This window comes from Felis catus, chromosome C2 (genome assembly GCF_018350175.1).
Source record: "Felis catus isolate Fca126 chromosome C2, F.catus_Fca126_mat1.0, whole genome shotgun sequence".
NCBI lineage: Eukaryota > Metazoa > Chordata > Mammalia > Carnivora > Felidae > Felis > Felis catus.
Genome location: NC_058376.1, coordinates 60,574,915 through 60,601,789, shown reverse-complemented (window position 1 = coordinate 60,601,789; position 26,875 = coordinate 60,574,915). Strand labels below are relative to the sequence as shown.

General features: G+C 40.2%; 1 protein-coding gene across 50 annotated transcripts in view; it reads left to right on the top strand.

The window, feature by feature from the left end:
- The window catches only part of ZBTB20 (zinc finger and BTB domain containing 20), a 789,483-nt gene extending 764,697 nt beyond the window's left edge, over positions 1 to 24,786 (top strand). For all 50 annotated transcript variants that reach the window (XM_045036368.1, XM_045036369.1, XM_045036357.1 and 47 more), the window contains one exon: positions 77 to 24,786. In XM_045036368.1, the coding sequence (XP_044892303.1) occupies positions 77 to 498 (422 nt within the window). In that variant the 3' untranslated portion in view covers positions 499 to 24,786. The remainder of the gene's footprint in view (positions 1 to 76) is intronic.
- Positions 24,787 to 26,875: the final 2,089 nt, after the last annotated feature.

Here is a 26,875-nt window from a genome sequence, read left to right as displayed (position 1 = left end):
GTTCTTCCGTCTCTCATTCTCTCTCCCTTGCTGTGTCTCGCTGCGTCCTGCTCGCTGTCTCTTCCCACACCGACAGGTGAGAAGCCCCACCAATGCAGCATCTGTTGGCGCTCCTTCTCCTTAAAGGATTACCTTATCAAGCACATGGTGACACACACAGGAGTGAGGGCATACCAGTGCAGTATCTGCAACAAGCGCTTCACCCAGAAAAGCTCTCTCAATGTGCACATGCGTCTCCACCGGGGGGAGAAGTCCTATGAGTGCTACATCTGCAAAAAGAAGTTCTCCCACAAGACCCTCCTGGAGCGACACGTGGCCCTGCACAGTGCCAGCAACGGGACCCCTCCCGCGGGAACACCCCCAGGTGCCCGCGCCGGCCCCCCGGGGGTGGTGGCCTGCACCGAGGGGACCACTTACGTCTGCTCCGTCTGTCCAGCAAAGTTTGACCAAATCGAGCAGTTCAACGACCACATGAGGATGCACGTGTCTGACGGATAAGTAGTTATCTTTCTCTCTTTCTTATGAACAAAACAAAACAACAAAAAAGAAACAAACAAACAAAAAAAGCTATGGCACTAGAATTTAAGAAATGTTTTGGTTTCGTTTTTACTTTCTGTTTTTGTTTTTTGTTTCGTTTCATTTTGTACTACATGAAGAACTGTTTTTTGCCTGCTGGTACATTACATTTCCGGAGGCTCGGGTGAATGATAGTTTTCCCAGCCTCCCTCGGATGGTGGCCTTAAGGCCTGGTAGTGCTTCAAGAGGTCCACTGGTTGGATCTCTAGCTACTGGCCTCTAAATACAACCCTTCTTTACAAAAAAAAAAAATCTTTAAAAAAAAAAAAAAGTAAAAAAAAAAATTTTTTTTTTCACTTGTGAAGAGCACTACAAAAAATCTATAACAAAATCTAAAAGGCCTACTGTCTTTAAGTACACCGCTTGCAGTGTTTCAGTGGACATTTTCACAATTCTGGCCGCTCGGACTTCACAGTAACCAGTTAAAACTGTGGAATATCGCTTCTGGTTGAAAACCCAGAGGAAAGGCCCTGCTGTTTTCCACCTACCACGTTGTCTGATTTCATAAAAGGGCTGGGGGGGGTGGGAACGGGCAGTGGGTCGGGTGGTGTGGGAAAGGCGAATGGCAGGCTTCTCCCCCAGATTCTGCTGAGTCCGCACCCCCTGGCCCACCTCCTTCATATCCCCCCTTTCAGCAGAAGCCAGGAAGACTTGGACAAGCATCAAGCAACAGTGGCTATCGTATTTATTCAGTGTCTTCGCTGAGCCACAGCCTCAGCACAATCAAGAGGGACTTTCATGAAAGGCAGGAATGCAGATAAAACAAAGATATCAGAGGTTTGCACCTACGTTTCTAGGTACAAGAGAAGGATTATTTCCAACAATCTTTGCAAAAAAAAAAAACAAAAAAAAAGTGTCAGGATATATTCTTGTGGAAGAGAAAAAGAAAGAGAAATGGAGGGTGGGGGGGGGAATAATAAAAAGTTCTTGAGGCTTTTTTAATTCAAAATTTTATAGAGGGGCAAAAGTGACGTTTACCAGATAGAATGCTGATTTTTTTAATATATTTACGACAGTATTTGTGTAAAAAAAAAACAAAAAAAAGTGAGATTGTTAAAAGTAATTTTTTTTTTTTCGTTTTGGTTTTGCATACACTGCCACCGATCCCTTCTCTTTTATTTTATTTCACACACGTATATATATTTTTTGGTAAGTCAAGACTGTTAAGGTTAGCGCTACTGCTTCCAGATAGAAAGAATAAAAGGCAATTAAAGTTATATTTGAAAGAGAGGAAGGATATTTTCTTCATATTTTTTTTAATTTTTCTTAATTTTTATTATTTTAAGTATTGCCTGGGTTGCTGAGGGCCTCTGTGGCCAGCCCATCCCTGCTGTAATTTGAACCTGCTGCTTTGTATTTTGATACGTAGTTCTTTGACTTTTAGCAAAGCGTTAAGTTGCTCCACTGAATATTTTTTTTCAACTGATCCATCTAGAATTCTGTTCTTTTTCATGGGAGGGCTTTATCTTTCAGAAACAGATTCCTTGCTTCTCTATAAGTTCATTGAGATCTTATGATTCTAGAATTTCTATTGACTTTACTTCTTTTCTTTAAGGAAACGCTAGTAGTCTAGAGGCCGTGACAAATGGGTTTTCCTTTTGTGGTCAGCCAGGAGGAGGAGTTCAGGCCTCCTCACCCTTCACAACTACAGAGAGCAGCGTTATCAGAAGCCTGGTACAGATCAGGATGCCTTGATGCCAAAATTACTTTCTTCCTTTCAAATGTCACCTTCTGACTATTTCCACCATGGTTGAGAGGACTAAATAAGATGACCGTCCTTTAGATGATTTCTTAACCCTTGCTTTTGGGAAAGTTTTAAAGAAATTAACAGATATTTCTCAGATGGCAACATCCATCATTCAAAAGGCCACCAGTCCATTGCATCATCCTAGATGCCACTCTCTCTTCCTAGTTGGGATTTCTCTCCTCGGTCCTGATCAAAGCATCGTAAGAGGGATTTTTCCATTCTAGACAGTGTCCTGAAGGGATTCCATCTCAAATAGAAGAATTCTTAAGCCTAACAAATATTCCAAAGGTGATTTTATTGCTGGGCATGTTTTAACACTCTTCAGGGGGGAAAAGGACATCTTTAAACAAAGCAGAAACACCAAACCACAATTTTAAAAAAGAAGCAAAGACAGTATTTTAGTTTCAAAATTGCTTTGCATTTTAATTCTCCTGTCAGTGACTTATTTGCAAAAACTGCAACAAATGAGAAGAAATCTTCCAAGGGAAGCAACTCTGTAATGGCGAAAATGCTTTTACTCGTATATTTTAGATATTGGTTAACTCGGATCTTTTCCATAAGTTCTTGGTGATGTTTAGTAGGATTAGTGCAACTAGGGTATATGTGGGTTTTATTTGGTCCTATGGTCCTTTATTCGGTAAATAATTTGCTAGAAGTTTAATGTAGACTTGGATGGTTAACTGATGAGTGTCACTCATCGTGATTTCTAAGAGGAGTTCTAACAAGAGCTATGTGTCCAAAATTGACCTGTTTTAAAAGTTAGTGGGGAACAGCTTCAGAAATAAGATAAAGTCCGTTTTTCTCTGCTAATTTTGCATTTTAAAATAGCAGTGTTGTTAAGACTCTATATTTCCACTTACTGCCAACAGAGGGAGCATTAGTTAATTAACCATGTCATGGAATTGTTTTGATCTCTTGAAAACAACTCATTCAACCCATGACATAAAAAAGAAAAAATTGACATTAAGAAAAAAAGTTGTTTAATCTGGAGGAAAAATGACATGAAATCACTCAGCATGTGCTACAAAGGAAGAAGCCAAAAGCCACTTCAAAATTTTTTCAGTTATTTGACAGTAGCTGACTTAAGTAAGATAGTGTCCTTATTCCAACCTTAGCAAAGTAGGCAGAATTTACAATACTTCTAGAAAAGTTGATCTTGGGTGCCATAGTGGGCCACATTTAGCAATCTGCTTCTTAAATCAGAGGGAGACCCATTTACCCTAATGCTGATTTGCCATGTGAAAATCTAAGCAATTGGTTTAAAATAAAATCCACATTTTGCTATAGAACATGTAGAGGGAAGAACTTCCACTTGGGTTTGAAACACTAATATTCATCCCTTCCCTTCAAATGAAGCATCTCTTTTTTAAAAATGTTGGAGAACTCCCCGAGAATTCTTGGGGAGGTGATGCAGTCATCATAACCACACGGACTCTCCAGGTTTGCATAGCAGTCGACTTTTTCTTACTGTATGTCTATTCCTCCCAAACACTCATAGTCTAAAATAGTTGGCAGATTTGTTCTCTGGAGAGAGGAAGAAGCTAGACTGCAGATCTAAACTGGGGAGCCATGAACTTGCCACGGGGTCATTACTGATCTCTTGAAAGGGCTACCTTCTAAACCGATGTAAACTAGACTGTACCTATTTCAAAAGGATAGAGATGCTTTTAGATCGGCAATCCTTACTTTTAAATTAAATAATTCCCAACATCTTAAGAAATGGGGAAAACATTTTGCTTCAAGAATAGACGATGAGCATGAATCCTTTATTTTTTAGTTTCAAATGCAACAATCTTCTTACATTTAGAACTTCATGCTAGGATGCTATGAGTGCTAAAAAAAATTTTTTTTCAGTAGTCAGGGGAAAAAAATAGATAAAATGGAAGCAAATGTTCCAGATTTAAGACCTCTTAGGATGAATACAGGGAACAAGAACTGGTTTGGAAAAGAACATTTTTTTTTAGTAATTTATGATTTAAAAGTGGGTTAGCTGAACAAGGGAAAGGAAAAAAAGTCAAAGGAGAATATTTATCTCATGACATTTAGATATAGTTATGAAAAATAAAATTTCCCAGCACTGAAAACATTGGTAGCATCTCAGCATAGAGGGCAATAACTATAATAAATGCCAATATTTGTTCCAAAAAAAAAAACCCAAATGTGTAAAATATAGTCCCCAAAAAGGAAGGAATTGGAACAGATGGATCTGATACAGATTTACACATGGGAAAAGATTAAGAAACAAGCAAGGCAAAAATAATTTGAAATGAAAGTGTCTGTATCAAAATGGCTTTTACTATATATTTTAATTGAGTTGTAAACTTTAGGTCCTAATAATAGTTTCATAGGCTTTTTCCTGCCCAGATTCCTAATGCTCTGAAACTGTTTGTGCCATGAGTAAGTGTGGTGGATAATTTCCTTCTTCTGTTCCAGCTTTAGTCTATTCCTTCTTCTGAGGCATCTTGGAGCCCACAATAGTTCACAGCCCTAGAAGGAAAAGACTTGGATTGGCTTTGTTGAAAAGTTATGGGTTTTATTTACCATCCCAATATTCTATAAGGACCAAGAAACCCCTTTGGAACCCATGAACCATTAGAATTTGTACGTTCTGATATGAGAAGTAAAAAGGTTTCCTCTGGGTGTATGAGCTTCAAGTAAGTCCTAATGCCTTGACCTACTTGTGTGTCCATCTTACAAGCACACCAGCGGTATGTGCCCAGCCCATACCCCAAATCTGTTTTCCCTCAGCAGTTGAAAATGAGGTGTGCCCCTTATAAAATCCCTCAGGTCCCTGACAGAACATAATAAAGGTTCATGTACCTTCCTAGATGTGCTTCCTCCATCATGCTCCCCAACACCTGTTGCCTTTAGGAAAGGGAGCAGTGAGCTAGATCTGGCCAGGATTCATACTCGACATACCCATTCAGGAGACTTTCTCTGTTGTTACAGAAGATGTTATTTAATCAGCTGAGGCTGGGAGCAGAGGGTATGAGATTCTGCGGAAGAGGTATCAGATAACCAAATCAGGACTGCTTCTGCTGTGCAAAAAAGAAACAAAATGAAGGTGCAATGCAAGAGCAGACACAACCTGAGATGCCCTTGGGATTTCGAAGGGAGGGTGCCGTTTCTGTTGTGACCTGACTCTTAAAAGAAATCTCCTGAAAGAATTCTTTAATTTAGTCATGAGTTGAAGTCCAGGGTAATGGAAGCCCTGGGGAAGAGAACAAAAGGACTGCACACTGTATTCAGCACCCAATAATGCGAAACCAAAAAACATCCAATCCCAACCCTAGGAAGTTTGGCAAGAAGTATTTAGAGAAATCTCTGGGCTTTTCCATGGGTAGTAGGGTCGACAGACTTTCTTTTGAGTGATTTCTGGCTCTGAGAAACCTCTTTACTCACTAGAAAAGAACTTTCTTTAAATGGCCAATTTTATCCCCCAGAAAAAGAAATTTAAAAAAATAAAATAAAATAGGACACTAAAGACAGAACCATGTGACTTGGTAACAAACAAAAGGAAGGGCGCACTAGAATTTCAATAGATTTCCTAATTCCATAGAAAAAGCAAGGCAACCCAAGGCCTTTCCATCTGCAGTGCTTGAAGAGAGTGCTTGTGCTGACCCAGCCCCCTGGGGCTTTCTGAGGCTCGACATAACCTCCCCATTGGGATGGGGGCAGCCCCTTTCTCTTCACGTTGTCATGAAGAAAAAGACCCTTCTCTGAGGTGCCCAGGAAATAGATTGCATGGGGCAAACTTTCAAAAGCTATCTCTACCCTGGTGCTCAGGCAGCATGTGGAGACAGAAAAGGGGGCGCAGAAGACCTCTTGCTCTCCAGTGAGAATATTTTCATATTCCCAAGGGCTCTCTGTGTGGAGTTACCATTTCTCATACTGCTTAAACCTCCGCAAGAGGAAAAGCTGTAGTGACTCAGTGTTCGTGTAAACACAAAACATGGAAATTACTAACCCAAAGCATCATTTCTAGCACTAGGTATTACAATAATGAGCCTGATCAAAATTGCCCAGAGATTTTTCTAAGTCTCTCAATAATTTTTTGTCCTTGAACACTGAATCCACAGTGGTCAGAGATGCACCTTAACAGATCCCAAAAATGGTTTGGAACACTAGGATTTGTTTTGCATTCTTTTTAGGATGGAGAAGTAGAGGATGAGGGCTGCATGAGCATGGTGTTCTTTGTCAGAACTAGGTATTTCACTGAGAAGTGGTAAAAATGTCCTGGGTTGAAATAACTGACTGAAACACCCTGGGTTCCAGTGGTTCCTGAGGCGCAGCCTATTGAAAACCTTCAGGCTGAAATCTAATCTGAAGTGACCTCAGTCGAGGTATTTTCACCAGAAGCCACTTACAGTAGAGAATTATTGCCTTAAATCAGAAAGCCCAGGGAAGAGAACAGAGGTTAGAGCTTGGAAGGGTGCGAAGACTTAGACATTTCTTGCTTTTTAATGGTTGCATTATCATCAAAATGAGCCCTATTCACGAGTGAAGACTATGAAAACAGCGGTTTTGCAGGGAGGCATCAAACTTCTCTGGAACTGACAGTTCTCAGGAAGTGGCTGCTATTTTTTCATATCTTATTTCAGTGACATAGGTCTGGGCTGGGTGTAAAATAGGCATCATATTAGTCAAATAGTAAATCCCATAAGACATGATCACAGGTGCCTGGTATGCCAGTTTTAATCATTTCTTTAATAGGGAGAATAGTCTCTACAAAAAGCTTTCTTTCCCTATACAGTATATATTTACTTCTAGACTCAGTTTTCCTCAGTGTAGGTGAGCATCTGGTCCATCTGGTGGTTCTTTGTTTAAATGCAAACTCACAACTCGCAAATCTTCAATGATGGAGCATAATCTGCAGATCATAGAGGAAACCTAGCCACAGTTATGGGAATCCCGGCTTTTGAGATACCTAATTAGGATATAGAAAGTCCCTACCAGTCCTCTTGCAATTTCAGGGGTTTCCTTGGTTCCAAATACCTCAGTGAGATTCTGATACACGTAAAATAGAAAAGAAAAAAATTAACCCCATAAGAGACATCTGTTTCCACTACTGTTACAACAGAAGTTTGGAATTGCCCAGCAAAATCCTTGTCATTTCGATGTAGATTCCAGTAACGAAAAGGACTTAACCCAGCTAGTAGGTCACGGCTGCTGTCCAAAATGTCTATACGTGAGTACACATTATGCATGTACACACGCAGTGTGAGGTGCTCTCAGTACAAAACTGTTGTGCGTTCATATTCCCCGGTGACAAGACAGATTCTGGAATTTCTAGCTAGTCAACGGTCTCACATATCTTCTATCTGCTTCTGCTCTGTTGCCTTAGTTGGGTGCATCAGCGCCATCCGCTATCTGTGATGAGGGCATTCTGGAGGAGGTCAACCATCAGTCATTTCTACGTACCTGTTTCATGAGAAACTTGAATATGCTGTGCAGAGTAGAGTGCACGTAACAAACTCTGTACTTCTGCTGGATTTCCTGACGTGTGTGCATACGTATGTGTTTGCGTGTATACTTGTAGTCTGGGAGTGTGTGTGCCTCTCAAAGGAGGCACACGCAGGCATAGGCCCTGGTGCATAGATACGGCTCCCTCTTCCTACCATTGTGCTCGAGACTTGTGGCTCCCTTCCCAGGAAGCAGTCACCTGCCCACTCTGTTGCTTTTTGTAACGTTTCGGAGTTGGGAGAAACAAAGGCAGCTTGTTGGATCCACAGCAAACCTACAGGGACAGGCTGTTTTCCTCCAGGAGAAGGTAGAACACAAGTACTCAAGTGGTACGCAGAGCAAGAGAGCGGCAGGCTGGGGCACCTCCCTTGGTCTCCTGGGGAGGAGGGGCATGAGGCCAGGGAGCAAGGCCCGGGACAAACTTTGGTCCGAGCCAGTCCATGGCTTGAAAGCCTCCATTCCTTTCTTCTATGGAACCCAGTGTGTGCACACAAACACCCGCCCGCCCGTAAGTTTTACTCCCAAACTAAAGCTTCCTCATCCTGCTTGCATCGGGGGGTCATCACCGTAATTCCAGACTGTGTCTCCTGAAACCAGCGTGGCCTTTGCCGAAGTCTTTCCAGGAGTGGGTTGTTTACTGTGTCTAGGAAACCAATAGACTCTCGGAGGGAATCATTTTTGGTAGTCTGTAAGAATTGATGGCTCTCGCCCATCTCAAACGTTAAAGTAGAACGCTGCTCTGGGGCACTGGTCTGCACAAATGGACCTGGCTCTCGTAGCCGACCTTAAAAGGGTGGCCTGGAAACCATCGGGTTCAGTTTTCTCACTCCCATGCCCTTCTTTTACTAGATGGACTATTATTTTTTATGACATGTAGGTTATTTCTGCTAATTCGCAGAGTTCAGAGGACATTTTCTTTCCTCTTCTATTTTGGTGACTTTTCCCCTCCCCCATTAAGGCAGGCTACTTACACTTAGCAGCTTTTCGTTGTTGTTCTCTTTGAAAATGTATATTGTCTTTCTATATCCAAAGGTCTGTGACTGTAACCATAGGCATTTCTTTTTACTGGAAGAAAAAATGAGTTGTTCGTTTTTGTTTTTGTTTTTGTTTTTTTTAATTAACAGTACTAGTGACTTTGTGGAAGAATATGAGTTACATTTAGGTATGCTTACTTAAGTACAGTACACTACATTGCAGTATTTCTGAAAGCTAGAACATACACATTCTATATAACAACTCTATATTGAAATATATATTACATTATAGTCATTTTAACTTTGAATCCGCCTATGATCATGAGTTGATTGAAATATTATTTCTTTGCATTTATCACCCATCACCAACCTGCTGCAGTTAATCTGGTGCATTTAATAATAATCATTACTGCTCTAGTTCGCTTTTTATATTATCAGCTTCAGTATTGTCTTGACATGATTTTAGAATTTTTTTTTAAAGCTCAGACTTAGCAAATGTAGGAAAGTGAAAACTTTTTTTTAAGAAAACATTTCTTTTCCGGTGTGGCCGATACAAAGAGGTTCATATCCAAAGTGATCTTGTTTAGCTGGCCCTCTCAATATCTGAAGAACAAAAGAAGTGCATATGAATGTATCTGTGATTTTCCCTTTTAGGACTGTCACTGTTCTATATTTGCTTTTGAAAATATGACCAAGGGGCTCCTTAACTTCCATATGATCTGACCAACAATTACAGGCTGCATTTGAAAGGGCTGCTCATCTGAGAAGCATAAGGGAGTGAAATGCCTAGCTGTCCCAACTGGGTTTTCATACATCTATTTTAATACAGCTCCTTTCCTGACTAATTTCTGTTTTCAGTGTGCTTTACAATTATTTTAACTAGTCTTCAATGCTTCCCTGGAGGCAGCTTGGCAATATAACATTCATTTTCCTAGGAGATTTTTCTTTCTTAAATAAAACCAGAATTTGAGGAACTTTTGCATGACAGAGGCTGATAGAAATAGAACTGAGAAATAGGGATCTCATTTTTTAGCCTGCAGAATGTATAAAACGTTGGCTCTCGGGTCTCTGCCCCTCAGTGTCTCTCTCCATTTGTCTGTCAACGTGGGGATTCAGTGCCTTTCTTCTTTAGCCAGCCCATCATGGAAACTTCAGAAATCGGGCATCCTGTCTTCCTAGCCAGAAACATTTTCAAATAGTATTTTCAGATAAAGAGCTTCTTCAGTTTCCCTTAGCTACTTGACCCAATGCCTGGAAAACTCCATAGTTGGACAAACTTTACATCCATCCTGGGGACCTAAAACCAGATTCCTTCTCTCAGTTCTCCATTCAGGACAAAATGAAAACAGTTGTTTATAACACTCAGTGTGAAAGCCCTTCCCACACTGGACCAATATTAAGGCCTCTCAGTATAAATAACACCAATTCCATCCTTTCATCTTTCCTAATAGATTTTTAGTTTCAAATCCCGTTTTGTTCTGCTGTGTTCCCCCTTCCCTGCCTGGCAACAAGATTCATCGCCCCTCCCCTTATTCACACCCTTAGCAGTACCCTCCACTTGTGAAGCCTGGTAGACCTACTCCAGCCTACTTTGAAGGGGTTCGTATTGAGTCTAGTAGCAAAATTCTAAATCTGTTTCTCCAAAGCTTTCAACTAAATATATGTCTCCAGGACAGACAGAATTGTGAATTAAATGGGAGTCAAGGGGACTGTTGCTTTCTCCAGTGTTCGCAAAATACCCAAATTGTATCAATTTTCCCCTTTTCTTTTCCTAACCATGTCCCCTTATTTCTTGTTTCTCTTTAGGACTACTTTAAATTACCTCTTCTTCTCGACCCCTGAAGAACGCGAATAATTATGACTCCTGAGTGCTCACTTCCTTCCCTTCCCCCACCCCATTCTGAATGCCCTTCTCTAAGCTTTGTGCAGTTAAAAAGCACTGACAGGAGTCAGCTCCTTGTGATTCGTAGGCAGAGTGAAGAAGTATGTCTTCACTGTACCTTCAAATTTTAAAAGTTATCAATATTCTTTTGAGAGTGGGAGGACCTGAGTCACAGTTTTAAATGTCATCTGTACCAGAAAGGTCATTAATCCCTTTCACCTTCACATGTGGCCAAAGGTAAAGGGAAAAAAAAAATGTTTTTTTCTGTTTGTTTTTTTTTTCTTTAAATATCATAGCATTCAAATTCCTGGTATGAGTAGGACCATTTCTGAGGGAGACCAAAATTCATCAGTGTGGACCCTTTCAAGTCCTGCTAATATTTAGGCAAATGATATATTAACCAGATAAGAGATTTAAAGAAATCTAACAAAAGAGGTAACATTTTAAAATAATTTTGCTAACTGCTCAAGCCTTAGTGAGCTCTTCTAAAACAAGTAAAGCCACTTCCACTCAAGTAGGAGGAAACAATTAGGAAGAATTGTTTTCATTTGTTACCTTTCTGAAAAACGAATAATTGTTGACTAACATAGAAATTTAAGCAGTAATTTACTGAGAGATGAAAAGATACATAAAGTATCTAAAGTGTCTATTCTGCAAGCAGCTATTTTTAAAATGTAAACCATATATATAATAGGGCTGACTGGATACTAGATACTTGACTAGATACTGAATACACTCCCCAGTACCTAAACATTCAACATATAATTTAGTCATCATGCTAGATCTCGTTTTAATGAGTTATAACTATCTGGTTGCTAAAGCATTGCCCCAAGGGGTGATATCATTCTGGATCTATCCCTTTACAGGGGTAGCTTCTTTCCTGACTTCCAGTCCACCCCTCTTGCCATGCTCCTACATTGCCTCTTGGCTCTCATGCAGACAAATTCTGTGGCATTTAAAGTACTACCTGCTTTGAAATGCACTGGAGGTATGCTATTTCAATTCTGGCTTTACCCATTGACAAACAGAATCAAAATTTATTATCCGAGGTATATTCTTAATGTGACTAGAGGCTTGACCCATCTCCTCCCTTAATTAAATCAGTCTATAACGTCAACTCACACCTTAGAGAGCCACGAAATAAAGAGAGAGTTCAAAACCTTCCTAAGTCATACATCTAGTAGGAAACCAACATTTCTTAAAGCCTGTATTTATGTGGCCTAGGATGGTGATCCTCCCTTGGCCGTGTTTTCCCAGTCAATCTCACATGTTTCTCTTCATTTGTCTGTTCTAACTCCCTCTATCTTTTTAAAAAAGTATTCTTCATCTAAAGTACTCTTCTCCTCAGGCTTTGGCTTCTGAAACTGTGAAAGACTCTCTTTTAAATCCTAACTACTATTGTTTAAAGTGTAATGTGGAGTTTGAGAGGATCCAGTTCTGACAGGCCCCATTTGGTCACCATCACAAAGATTTCTCCAGGATGCCTTCTTGACATTGTTCCTTCTGGCTCCCCAAGAAGAGCCCTAACTCTGAGACCAGGTTTTCTCACCACAACCTCTGCATTAGTCTAGGTTGTTGTGTAAATCCTGATAATATTCTAGAGACTACAGAGTGTGAATTTCTTATTGCTTATGAGCCTCCTGCTTTTGTAAACTGACACCTGTCAGGAGCATCAAGGCCCCTATCAGTAACTAATGCAGCAAAATGATGGTCATAAACATTATAGTACATAATAGGGAGAATAAGAAGAGATTTCTTTCTTCTTTTCCCCCCATAAAAAGCTTGCTTCCCCATCCCACCCTACCACCACCACAATGCATTTCAGAAAGTCTGCATCTCATTTTACAGATATGTAGTTTTAGGGTTCGCAAATATAGCTTAGGAAACGTTCTGAGACTGAAGCTGGTACCAAACCAGTTTATTTTCTGCACTGGACTTTAGGACAAGTGTGCACAGATACAATTCCTTCAAAGAAAGTGAAACTAACCTAGTAAAGCAAAGGGATAATACTTTTACACATTAAAACAGTTTTTGCTATCTATAAACCTTGATTTAAGCATAATTATTACTTTTTAGAAAACTGAAACTGGGAGGAATGTGTATTTTAGTGAAGTTTGTTTGTTTCCCTTTATCTCTTTCTTGTCAAGATAGTAAAAGATTTTGATTCTTTAATTTGATACTGTCCCTGGCCATACGTATCAGTCAGATCATGCCCACCCTTCCCATACTCTTGCCCTTTTAGAGTGAAAGCTTTCCTTCCCACCATTAAGGAGTCTTTTCTCCATGAAAATCTTATCTTCTTTTTCAATAAACATGTGAGAGCTTTGAGGAGAGAGATTCTCTCTGCACTTTGAGGGTAGAATAGTTAAAATCAAAACTACTTCTTGAGAGAAACCCCATTTACCTAAACTAACAGGTCTGGGGCCAAAGAATGGGACTTGATTGCAGATGAAGGTCATGTATTTTACACTACAAATCCTTATTGCCTCCTCCAATTTTTGGAATAAGGCTGGGAATAAATTAATTCAATGAAAACCTGCACTGGATGCTTCTTATTAATATCTAATGCAGAATACCCAAAAAAGACAAAGGATGCTACTAAAATGCAAAGTCAATCAATCTATAGGTTTCTATAATTATTCAAGTTTCTTTTCTATTCATTTCAAAACTATGATGTGCCCTTGGGGTCTTAACTAGAGAGACACCCACTTCTCCATTGCTTCCCATCTCCCCCACCCGGCACTGGAGGTGACAGTCACAGAGGGAGCCTGGCACTGCATTGCCAGCACTTCCTTCACCCCGGCATACCCCCACCACCACAAAAGAAGGAAAAACCAAATTAGAAACTTTTTTTGAAAAAAAAAAAAGGAGAAATTGTAGTGCTTCATTTGAAAGCAACTGTTTTTAATTCAACTCAATTTTCAGATGGCCTGACAACCTTTTTATAACCTGTCTTTTGTGCTATAATTTGAATTTTTAGCTCAATCTTTAAAATAATTGCAATTTCAATTAGGTGAACAGAGGAAAAGCAAAGAGGGGTGATAGGGCAATGTGATTGGACTAAACCTGATACAGTTCTGGATTTTTAAAGCCAGTGTTCAGCGTTACCAGAGAAAGCTAACACCACTCACCTTTTGCCATTCTCCCCCATCCTTACTATTATAGGCTTATGAATTAGTAAGAAAACCTCACTTCTTTATGGTTGAGGACTTCTTATTAGTATTAAACCCATATAGAGAAATCCTACAGACCCTTGACTGCTCCTATAACTAATCTCTCCAGGGCATATGCAGAGAGAGAGAGAGAGAGAGAGAGAGATCTGAAAATAAAGTAATGGTTCAAATTTGATACAAGATTTGGACAGTGTCTAAAGTGCTTTGTGTATGTTCACTGCAGAGGGTTCTTCGAAAAATAAGGCTTGTTTCTCTGTTCCTGCTCTCCTTGGGACAAACTTTGATTTGGAACCATCTGGATGTAGATTTGTAGGAGAAAATACTCAAAAGCATTGTCAGCTGTTAAACTTCCTTATCCCATTGACTTGAACCTCAGTTTTCCTGAGGGGCCTATTGAGATAGAAATTAACGGTAACTTCCACATACTCAATTAACATCGGTTTCTTTTTTGCCCTAGTGTAGAAAAAATTGTGGCTTTCAGAAAAAAATGAAAGTAGAATCTCTTAGTAATCCTCATCATGGCAAACAAAGGCAAGAAGCTGATAAGATAGAGAAAATCTATGGTAACTGTATGATTTAAAGTAATTTGGGTGTGCTGACCCCACAATGCCAAATGCCTTTGTTTCTACAATCTATTCTGAACTATATATTGATTCTCCCGAGACTTCCAACATGCATGTGTGGGTATGAGCAGACGAGCAAATTGACATTTGGAGAATGGAGACCCAGACAAACCAAAACGATCAACTCTTAGGATTATCAAATACAAAGCATTTCTCCAGAATCACTCAGTACTGCCGTATCCAAAACCAGTTCCTGATTAGTCTTAAGCGAGAAGTAAGCTCCATAAGACATATCCTACTATGAATGTTTTTTCTTACAGAATAATACAAGAAGAGGTACAATGCAGATTCTTAATTTGGGTGTAATTATAATTCACCTTTGTATTTAATAGTTGTACTTTTTGTGTGTGTCACTGAGCTATTTGTACCAATTTTCAATCTGTCATCCTGAGAGGGGCCTCGGGAATTTCTGTGTGTGTGTCTGTAGATCTGTATTTATATGTAGTCAGGAAAAAAGTGGGTAGGAGAGGAAGGGGAGGGAGACGGTGGTCAGTGTGAAGAAGTGAGTGCCCCTCGGGTCCCTATTTATGTTAGGTGAGGTGGCTACAGCCAGAAATCCTCCAGGAAGAGTTGATTGCACTATTCTAAAAGAAGAGCCCAGCACTGTTAAATTTAGAACATGTTTGGGGAAACAGAAAAGTTTTCTCTTTTTCTGTACCCATTCTCTTTAGTATCAGAGCCATTTGACATGATGAAAACCATTCAATAAAAACCACTACTGACCTTTGCATTAAATAGCTATTTTCCTCTTCTAAACACTACCCCTGGTTTCAACTCATCTACTTCCCTTTATTTTCTGCCTATTGATTGAACATTTTACAGAATAATACATAGGTGCATGCTAGTTGTTTCTCTCCTCTGAGCTGAAACAGGGGCAACAAGAGATGACTCACAGAAGCGTGAGGTAAAGACTGAATTTCCCACTTTTGTGGCACTGGTAACCTTTAGTAAGAGCTGTTTAGGGTTGAGCTTGGGTCTATAACAGGGCTTTTTTTTGCGGGGGGGGGTTTCTTTGTTTTGGTTTTTTTTTTGTTGTTTTTGGTTTTGTTTTGTTTTTTTTGGTTTGTTTTGGGGGTCTTGGGGTCTTTTTTGGTTTTTGTTTTGTTTTGTGTTTTGGTTTTTTTTTTTTTTTTTTTTGCACTAAATATGACTGCACTGCATTGCACTACTGAAATGTATTTACTTGTGCTGGGAGAGAGTGTGTGACATATGGGGAAGAAGGAGGCAGTTATGAAACAGGAAGCATCACAAAAATGGAGAATTGTTTCTGTCGTGCTTGGTCTTAGCAGGGTTGGTGAGAATCTGTGGACTCTGCTAACTCTTGATCGGGCCCAGAAACTGCCATGCTCATAGGATCTGTTTTCTTATTATAAAGAAGCAGGGCTAGTACAGTAAATTGAAGATGTTTAAAGAAAAGTTTTCCCAGTGTTGTCTCCAACCAAGCTTTTGGTAAGAGTTGCAAAGGTGAGGAAACTAATAACCAAGGTGACCTGGAAGGCTTCACCTTGGCCTCCACCCAAAGCCCCTTGCTGATGCACATTCCGTGTGGCAGAGGGCAATGGTGTGTGCTGCTTTCAAACAAACATTGCCTTGTCTGTGTTGGAGATATCCTTTCAGCCTGAGCATGCTTTTCCATCCCTGGGTGAGACCTAGATCAGGCTAACCAAAGAGGAAGGCCATGCACGTGATAAAATCCTTTAAGATGGCAGTAAGGGAACAGTGCAATAAACACTGAAAACCAGTGAGGTGAAGGGTTTCTTTTGAAACAAGCTGGGCCAACTTTGAAATTAAAGGAAGGGTTGGAAAATTGATCAGAACCTACTTACTAGCTGCTCCATCGTAGACTATTGTTTATTAAGCAGAAGACCTTAACAGTGCCTAAATGTTTAGTTTTGAAGTTGCTGAATTTTTCAATTTTTTTTTACTGGATTTATTTTTATTGCCTTTTTAAACCTGAGAAGTAATGAGAGGGTGACAGCTCTTCAGTGACTATTGATAAAAGAACCTTGCGCCACAGGAAAAGCAATCAATTGTGTGGGGCATTAATAACACAAGAGCCAAGGTGCCGAAGAGCTCTTCCAGAACCCAAGGTGACAGCTATGAAGATTCTGGTTCAGTAAGAAAGGGCCACAACACATATAAATGGCTAATGTTGAATTTCTCTGAACACTAGCACATGTGGGGACATCAATTTGGAAAACAGTCAATTGAGGTGTCTTTCCTAAGATTACAACATTGATACCTATCTCTCCTCCATAGCATCCATCCAAGTCTACTATTACAAGGTAAAAAAAAAAAAATTTAAGGAAACTATCCGCTTTGCTAGTCAGAAAAAACACCACTTAGGGCTTTCAAACTAATGTAAGCAATCCCTTAAGCACCCAAAGCATTATCTCAGTTTTAAAGAAGAAACTCTCAATTCAGAGCTCTTAACAGGTACTTAGAGATGTGTATTGGGTAAGAAAGCACTAAGAGGATATTGACTGCAACAAACCAAAGGTATAGAAAGAAATAATTGACCTTTTAAAATACATTCACATTAACTGTCCTAGGATACCTCTCTTGAGGCTTTGGGGAAACACCTTTTTTCGTGAAACTTGCATACCTGGTCCAGTTTTGTCACCAAAGATTTTAATCACCAGAGCCCTATCTCCTCTCTCCCAGACAAAAGTAATATGACAGGCTTGAAGGGTATGCTTTGGTGGTCAAGGGAGGACGCTTTGGTTTTCATTCTGTTCACAGTGATACTTACAGGAGACTCGTTATTAAAGGAGCTACTGAACTGTCTTTATGACTTGGGGTTTGGTCAGAGGTTTAAAAAACTAGGGAAAAAAATAAACAAAAGTACTTTGACACTGTAAACTAGTCTTCAATAGAGTCATGACCTGAAGACTGATGGAGAGAAAGAAACTTCCATGGAAGAGAGTGAGCTAAATCATACAGAACCAAACAAAGATCATTGGTGAAACATGGGGCGGTGTAGACAACAGAGCAGATCAGTGTTCTTTATGGCCAGAGCCAACAGCAACGGCCAGGAGAGTCAGATCACTGGTGAGTGAATCCAGTTATTGAAAAAGACACAATCTGGGTTTCATTGTGGTTGCTGGAGTGATTAAAACGTCCCTGCCCATGGCAAGGACAATACTGAGGCTGACCTGTTGTGACAGTGCCTTTCTTGTAGCAAGTACTCAATAATTTGTTCAGTTAGGCTTTTCTGGACCATTACCCCCAGTCTTCTGAGGAGGTCTGAAGGGATAGTATTCGCTTAGGATGAAGAGACAGGATATTGCTCCTGGAATGATGTGATTTGATGATATTTGCACTAGATTCTAAACTCTACTTCATACTGGAGCAACTGAATGAGAGAAAAACCAAGGATGGTTCAATGTTAAATGAAACCAAAAGCAGTATTTTCTGACTGATGCCTCTTCTCCTTCTTCCTCTCCTCCTCCTCCTCCCCTTCGTCCTCCTGCCTCTGCTCCTCCTCCTCCTCCTCCTTCTCCATTTCCTTCTTCTTCTTTTCCCTGAAAGAAAACTTCATACTTGGTGTTCTTTTCCTTCATTTTTCCCCCCCCCACTGAACCTTCAGTGTAAATTAACCATCAGGTAGGAATAGTTAATATAAAGAGCATCTGTCATTACAACTTTGAGCCCCTCTTTTGATTCATCAAGGGCTTGAGACAATGGGGGGGGGGGGCAGGGCTCCTCCAGAGCCACCAAGCCCTTAGGAAGGCTGCAAAGCAGAGATATGATATGGAGAGCCGACCTGATATATATTTGCCTAGAGCACATTGGGCCTGTAGTTAGTCCTAACGAATGCTTAGAGAAGGAAACCAATGTGTTGAAGAAAAACAAGGGTTTATCCATAGATAAACCCACAGTTTATCTATTTCCCCTCTCTCTTCTCTTTCCCACTTCACCCCCCTGTCCTATCAGAATTATATGTCATCTCATTTCTTTATGTTACCAGAAGAATTACTTGGTTCCTTGGTTTTTCTCTTTATCAGTGGGCTGGGAACTCTTCCAAAATTAAAAACAGATACCATCAGTGGCTCCCCTGTGGCCTACCAGTTTCTCAGAATGCTGTCCACCTGGTCTTGACCAGTCAACTAAGATAACTTGGAAGCTGTGGCTGGCTCAACCACCTGTCACTTTATTTTCATTTTGTTTTCATTTTCATTTGAATTTTGAGTGATCCTATGGAAAGGTGGAAATGACAGAAAGGGTGTGGAGGCTGTGATTCTAGGGCATAGCTTGTCAAGAGTTTGTATTATCCAAAATAGATCTTTCTACACCTGTTTTTCTGTTGAATCTGTTGCCCCAATTATAATTTCTATTATACTTGTGGTTATTTTTATAAGAATAGAGTCCATTTGCTATGTCTATTTGAGTATTTTTTTTCTATTTTCCCCACATGGATGCAGTACCAACCTGTTAATGAAATATCTTTTTATTGTATTATTAATATGTAATTCTACTGTAGACCAAAAATATAAAAAACAAATTTGTTCATTTTAAAGTTATAAAGAACTAGTGAGTAAAAGATTAAGAGTTGAAGGAAAAGACAGAAGAGCAGTGGTTAACTATGTTGAGTTAGAAATCTAAGAGTAGCCTTACCTATTTTTTAACCAGTGCTTGCCAATCATACCATAGTTGGGATTATATAGTCTTGGCTCCTTCATGCTTCTGTTCTATAATTTTTGTTTGTCTGTTTGTTTTTATTTGATGTAATTGAAGTTGCACATCATGCTATTTTTGGCGATGCCTGATTTTATTATATTGTACTTTTCAGTCATTTCCTTTAGAAGGATGGGGGGAAAAGTTTTATTTCTTTCTTTAATTTAAAATTTGTTTAATGCACTGGAAATAAAATTGGACACATTTCACTGTTCAGAAACAAATTCAGAAAACAAAACAGAACAAAAACCACAAAGAAAAAACCAGCAACCAAATAACCAACAAGAAAAAAGGCTATGAAAAAAATCTATTCATACTAAATACACAAAGTACATCTCACACGAAAGAGAAATATCATCAAATTAGAAAGATAAGTCACAGAAGTTACAGTGCTGAAAATATAAAAGAAACCTGGGCTCAGTGGGGATGGTGAAAATGGGGCATTCCTTTGAGATCTGAGACCTTGCGATTGTTCCAATTAATGCCCAAAGGGGTTAAATGTGGGAGACGCAACCATGGAGGAAATAAGCCCAGAACTCCTAGAACTCTGTTACCTTTTATCTTATGCTTGGGCTGTGTTTTGAGAAGAAGAAGAAGAAAAAAAAAAAAAAGATGTGCTATGGTTGAAAACCTGGCTTGCCTAGAGGGATGTGTATGGGACACAGGCGGATGCCGTTCAGTCCTTTGCCCATGTATTGCCTCACGTGTTTCTTTCCTCCGTGAGGATTTGTGGCAGGTAGGCCCGCAACATGGGAGACTAAATGACTCACTAGAACATCAGCTAATGCTAAAGAACCTCTTGTCTCCAACCTGACCCCCCTTCTTCAGCATTCCCAATACCAGCACAGCCAGTTAACCCATACAAATGCACAGCAAAAGGAAGGACAGGTGTTTGGCCTAGCCACGTGGCTGTATCATTTAACGTTTGCTGGGTTTTTCTGGTTTTGTTTTGTTTTGGAGTAGGGGTGGGAGTGGATGTAACTTCACAATCCTAATACAGTAATTGTTTTGCATCTTCCATGTTTTATGCAAAAACAGACATTTAAATCAATAACTAATTGTGCCCTAGACTGAAAGTTAATGTTTAGGAGAGGAAAAAAATTGTTGGAATTTTTTCTACATTTTTTTGTGAAGAATCTTTTTTGGAAAGGAAGGATACATATTTTTGTTGTGTAATATTTTCTATTTTTGAATGCATTTTATTGGTACAAGACTGTTTTTTTGGTGAAGACATTATTTAAAAAAAAAAAAAGAAAAAAACTAATCGAAAAGTTTGCCCTTAAGGATATGCTGCAGTTTTGAGGTTAAAAAAAAAAAAATAACTGATTCAAGATGCGTGTTAAAAGTTGGGATTATATTGTTGTTTTTTGTAATTGTTACAAGAAGAAGTTTGTACCCACTGCTGTTTATTTTGTTTCAGATGAGTAAGTAAAGGGATTGTTCTTGTTTTATTCTTTTTTTAGAGAAAAAAAAAGCTATTTATGAAATGTCAAAAACACTGGACTGTGAGTTTAAGTGTGGAAGCATTTTACCACCCTGTGTCTTCGACCAATTATGGGAAACCCCTTTTCTCTTCCCCCCTGCCTTAGCCTTGCCAAATGAGAAAAATATAACAGCTGTCAGATGATGGAAGCCACTGAAGCCCTGCTTTAATTTTTATGGTTCGAAAAAGTCAGAAAACCAAAGTTCAATTTGTTTCTGAAATCCCACTGTCCGTAGCCCTTTTTTGTATGACGCAGCCAGCGGGCTCTGCCTCTCCGTCTTGGATCATCGCCTTCTTGAGGGCTGGGGGGCCAATGCAAAGAGAAGCTTAAAGGTGGTGAGCCTGAGGGGGCCTGGAGGTCTCAGGAAGTAGACGTGAGTGGGACTTCAACCTCTCAGAAGGCGACTGACCGCGCTTTCCCTACCAGAGGCAAGGCTGCCCAGAGGGCACACTGCTTGCCGGCTGCCTCTGAAGGAGAGAGCCTTCCAGTACCTCCACCCTCAGCTTCTAAGACCCTTCTGTTACCACCGCTCTCCAAGACTGGCTCTGCCTTTCTCAGCAGCCCATATTTTATGGACCAGCTGGGGGAGGAAGTATCCAGTTGAAAGTAACAGCTGGGTGCTTTAAACACACCCCCAGCCCTGAGGAAGGTAGGGCAAGGGACCATCTAGCACAAGGGATCTTGTCTGCCTCGTTTTTGATTCTGTGGATTGTCCATCCATCTGCTCACTGTGAAGATGGAGAGGCAGAGTGCCCTAAGGCTGGCTGTTCAATAGCTTTCCATATTTTTTCAACATTGAAAAAATAATTTTTAAAAACTGTGATTTAAAAAAAAAAATCATTTGGCTGGAGGGAAGGGAAAAGGGAAACATCAAAAGCTGTAACATGATTAACTGGAGATATTTAACTGGGGGCACTTTCTAGACCAAGACAAACAAATACCGTTCTGGACCCTAAAGCAGCCAAATCTTGAGACTGTCAATGACAGAAAGCCGAAGAGAGGCCTCCATTTCCTCCTTTCTCCTTTCTTCTCTGTCTGAAAATTCTCTCGTTCTTTTCCACCTTCCCTTGGACTACTGCCCCAATGGCCCTCGGACTCCCATTTCATGTGTGTGGGCACGCACACACACACCCACACCCAGACACACACACATACACACACACACACTTGCAAAATACCATTTTTCTTAAGGATTGTGGGACCGAATAAAATCATGTGCCTTCATTTCTTCCTTTTATAGTTAGAGGAACCTCTTCCTTTTTACAGTGCTTAAAACAATAGGGGAGGTTGAAGTGTTAGTGGAGGACTTGGGTATCGTTTGAGAAGTAGTTTTTGTTGAACACATTCCCCTAAATATTGACACAAACATTTCAACCCCTTCGATGCTCTTTGGACACTCGGAGCATCGCATAACCAGACACATAACAGCCTGAACCCATTTGACTGTAGAGCAATTCCTGAAAATTCTATTTCATAGACTTCTTTCATGTTTATCCAAAATGAGGCGAGCAAGGGCAAAGAGCCTTGTTCTCCGGATTTGGTGCTTTTGAGCGTGGCATGGGGTGGGCGTGGGGGTGGGGGAGTGGGTGTGCTTCGATAAAGGGTGCATTCCTATAGATCTCTGGTGCTGAAGGGACTCGCGTTCCTTCCAGAGACTGCATTTGACACACTTTAAGTACACACAAATGAATGGTATCACATGCAATATTTTAATGGAGCAATGGGAGAGGCTCTTTGAAACGGGGTTTTGCATCTTTTTGTAACATTTTGATTTCTCTGGTGCCTTATTCCTACTTGATGCTGGCACTCACATACCCACAGGGAACGGACACGGAAGTCAGCCTCGGGAGTGGGGACGCACGGGCGATGCTGGAGCGTGCGGGGGCAGGGGAGGGGGTTGGGGGGAGCATTGGGAGGTTGGTGTCGGTGGGCGGGGAAGAGACTAGATGGCATCTCTTAGCTGGAGCCGAGCGGGAACTGCACAAACCCATACAAAGCGAACAATTCCGACCTGCAGACACACCGCAAACCCACCCTTCCTCATCTGAGCTTTCCTTCCTTCTTCCTCTTTTATCTCCGCCTTCTCGTCAAGGTGCTGCTGCTGCTGTGCTGCTAAAGGTGCCCGGAGTCCAGAATGCCCAGTAATCACTCAGGCACAAGCCTGGCACTGCCACGTCAGCCCCGGGCACGATCAAACCCAGGTTTCTCTTGCTTGGGGCTGAGAACCGTCAGATTTTTCTCATCAAAAATGTTTTCCAAGGAATCAGTAGATCACAGTTATTCTGCATTGAAAATGCACTTTAAAAAATAAATAAAAGCTCCAGACTGTTTAAAATGTACAGAGGGAGCAGGGGAAAGATAAACATGTGCTAGTGTCTGAACCCAGTTCAGTTTATCTCCAGTTGAAACAATATACACTATATTATGTATAAATGTATACACACTTCCTATATATATCCATATATATATATAGTGTATATATTATACATGTATAGGCGTGTATATGTGCATATATACACACATGCACATAACAAAATCAGATGTTCATCATAAACCCAGATGCTCATGACAGATGCTACCCAAACAGCAGCAGAGGAAACAAGGTTGGACTCTTGCAACAGATCACAAAAAATAAAAACAGCCACTTGCAGTGACTTTGGTTATTTCTGTATGTTCACAAGGAATGGATTGTAACAAAGAAAAAAAAAGGAACAGTGTTAGTGAAAGAGGAAAAAATGGGCGAGACCATCTTGATCCAATGGGAATGCAGTAATGTTCTATACCATTTCACCTGTTATTTCTTTTAGTCAACGTTGATTTGATTTCAGTTTTTGGCCATTAAAAAAATTTTTTTAGACTCAAGTGACCCACAACAAACTGAATAAAACTACAGTGAAAGCCCTTTTCAATGGAAGATGTCAGAAATCTCAAAACCCTTGGCCTGGCTCAGAACTACCATGTGCAAATCAGTACTCTCTTAATGTTTGAAATAAAAACTGAAGAAAAAAAAAAACTTTTTTGAAGCACCTTAATGTGGCCATCCATTCAAGGAGTGGGTGCCACTTTTTTCTTTGAGCACCTTATCGACGTGTTTTGCTATCTGCTGTCTTTCTGTTACCTGTTGGCTGAATGGCTAGCTGTTAACATGCGCATGTGCACAGACCAGACGTCTGGACATGTGTGTTCTCAATGAAGTTTACTGTGGTGACTGCTGAAAGGTGAACCCATTTCCTGATTTTCCCGCCACAGTGTTGTGATAAGATTCGAAGAAACCCTATTCCCTGCACAGAAATGTTTCTTATCACATTGTATCTTAGTATGGAAAGGAATATGGTCCCTTTTTTGCAATTGCTACTGTACACACACACACACACACAATCACACACATGCACATATTCATTCGTCCAAGTGGTATTTTCAATGTCTGTGCGGGTGTCACTGTTTATGCAGTATCTATTTCCCAGTGAACTTTGAATGGAGGGCAACTTTTCTAACCAGATTGTCTTTTCAGACTGAAGACCTGAGAACTGGGGAAGAGTTTGGAAAGAGGGAAAGACAAGGAAAGAGTGAGCTTTAAATTGAAAGAATAATTTCCTAACAGGAACTTGGGCTCAATGACTGCAGAGACTATACCCTCCGATCTTTGCAGGTGGGCATGGAACACTGCTTGTATCAATCCGTGTACCCTCTAAATCCATGTGTACACAACACACACATCCATCCATCCATCAGTATATACATGGTTTGGGATGAGCAGGTCAATAGTTTTGAGAGGGAGTTTGTTCCTTTTTTTTTTTTCCTCATTATACTCTTAAATTGTTGTCAGTTATCAAACAAACAAAAATTGTTTTGAAAAACCTTGCATACGCCTTTTCTATCAAGTGCTTTAAAATATAGACTAAATACACACATCCTGCCAGTTTTTTCTTACAGTGACAGTATCCTTACCTGCCATTTAATATTAGCCTCGTATTTTTCTCACGTATATTTACCTGTGACTTGTATTTGTTATTTAAACAGGAAAAAAACATTCAAAAAAAGAAAAATTAACTGTAGCGCTTCATTATACTATTATATTATTATTATTATTGTGACATTTTGGAATACTGTGAAGTTTTATCTCTTGCATATACTTTATACGGAAGTATTACGCCTTAAAAATACGAAAATAAATTTTACAAGGTTTCTGTTTTGTGTGGAAGAGTAATTGATGTTGCTAAGAATGATGTTTGTTTTTTGGGGTTTTTGTTGTTTTTTTTTAAATGTTACCAGCACTTTTTTTGTAAGTTTCACTTTCCGAGGTATTGTACAAGTTCACACTGTTTGTGAAGTTTGAATATGAAGGAATAATTAAAAAAAAAAAAAAAAACAACTCTTCTCTGGGTTTCCCATTGCGTCTTCTTTGTACTGTGGCAGGGTTTCTGTTTCAGGCAGTTCTTCACATTCTCTCATACCCCGTGGTCTAGGTCTAGTTGGAGATTATCAAAAGTGAGGATTATGCCTGGAAGGCCAGAGAAGTTCTAAACACATCAGTCCTCTTGATACAAGATGTAAGAATCCCAGGGTTGGTGTATTGATATCACTTTGAGGCTACATAAGGCAAATCTGGGCATCTTCTTTTCCTGTCCAAAATGCACACGTGATCATGTGGCTCATTTACCCCTGTCTAAATTGATTCACCTTTTCCCCCCCTTCCTGTGTGCACATCAGTATCTATCTGCCTCCTGTGGAAATAACTGTAGGACACTATGCCCTTCTATCCATGTATCCAAGGAAAGCTGGTGGCTCAAAATATGCCCCCATTTGATGGCTTTGAAACCCCGTAAGAGGCTATTTGCTCCATAGTCCCTTTCTCATGTGCAGCTTTACCCACAAGGACTCTCGAATCTCATGGTCCTCACAGAAATTACTGGTGTGATGGAGAAAACATACGTCTTGTTTGTACCTAGGGAGGTCAACCCAATGAAGTAGATTCACCAAGTCATCAGTAAGCATCTACATTTCATTCAACATTGTGCTGTTTATGAAGGAAATGAAGAAAATTACTTTAGCCCTGGTAAACCTTAGAATCTAACAACCAGAAAGAAAGATTCATATAAAATCAAGAGCTAGGTTGTACCATTCAGACTGTCAGTGCCATGGAAGTTGATAAACTAAGAGAAAGATCTATGGGCTGGGCATGCCAGGGAAGGGTCCAAGCAATAAGCAGTCAAGTTGGGGGACTCCCAGGGATTTGCAGACTTTGGGTTGGAGGAAGTGAGTGTGGACGGACATCTCCACCAGTATGAGGAATACAGATGCCTAGGCAGGGGTGTGGGATGGGGGAAGGGTCTTAAGGAGAACTCTGGGCTGAAAGGTGACCTCTGTGAATTACAATACCAAGTTCTTGCAACTCAATCACTGAACCCCTAAGTTCTCCTGATACTCTAGGCAATAGAAAATAAAGAAAAAGAAAATATTTCATGATGCCTGGTTTGCCCTTACATGAGTTTTGTGAACCGTAGCAGCATCTTGATGGATTATTAATTTTAATAATTTAAAATAGCTATGAATTTAATATACTGGGTGATATTTTGCCGCCCACAAAGGGAGGTGGACTGCCTGCTCTGTCCCATGTCCCTCTGCGGGTGGCATCCATACTGCACACAGAGTGAAAACAGCTTTCCCACCATTTTCCTACTATTTCAACTACTGCAAAATCTCCCACCAGCCCACCCTCCTGGAGCAAATGGATCGTCTATGAGTTAAGCTTCCATGTCTTGAAATCAACTTAACTGTAAACACAAATATGGAAACTGAAGGCAACAACAATACCTTCTGTTAAAAAGTCATCATTATCCAAGATATGTTTGACTTTTTAAAAGTTTGTCTCACTTCAAACACAACATTTTAAAATACTTACAGAGAACTTGCAGATCCCACAGATATATCTGCAACTCTTAGCATTCCTTACATCCCAGTTTTTAAGAGTTTGATAATTCGAGATACCCTGGTTGCTCCCAACAAGAAGGTCTGATGCCCCCTCGGGGACCTCTGTGGCATCATAAGCAGTGCCAAGCACAATAATGATAACATTAATTCTGCATTTTATAGCTTACAAAGACTCAACCACATTTTGTTCATCTTCCCAAGAGCCTTAAGAAGTAGATATTATTATCACCATTTTACAAATAAGGAAACATTTATAATGAAGATCAGGAGGTTAAGTGGCTTATCAAATGCCATAAAGCTCAGTAGCAGCACTTAGCACTTAACCGGGTCCCCCCAACCCTTTCA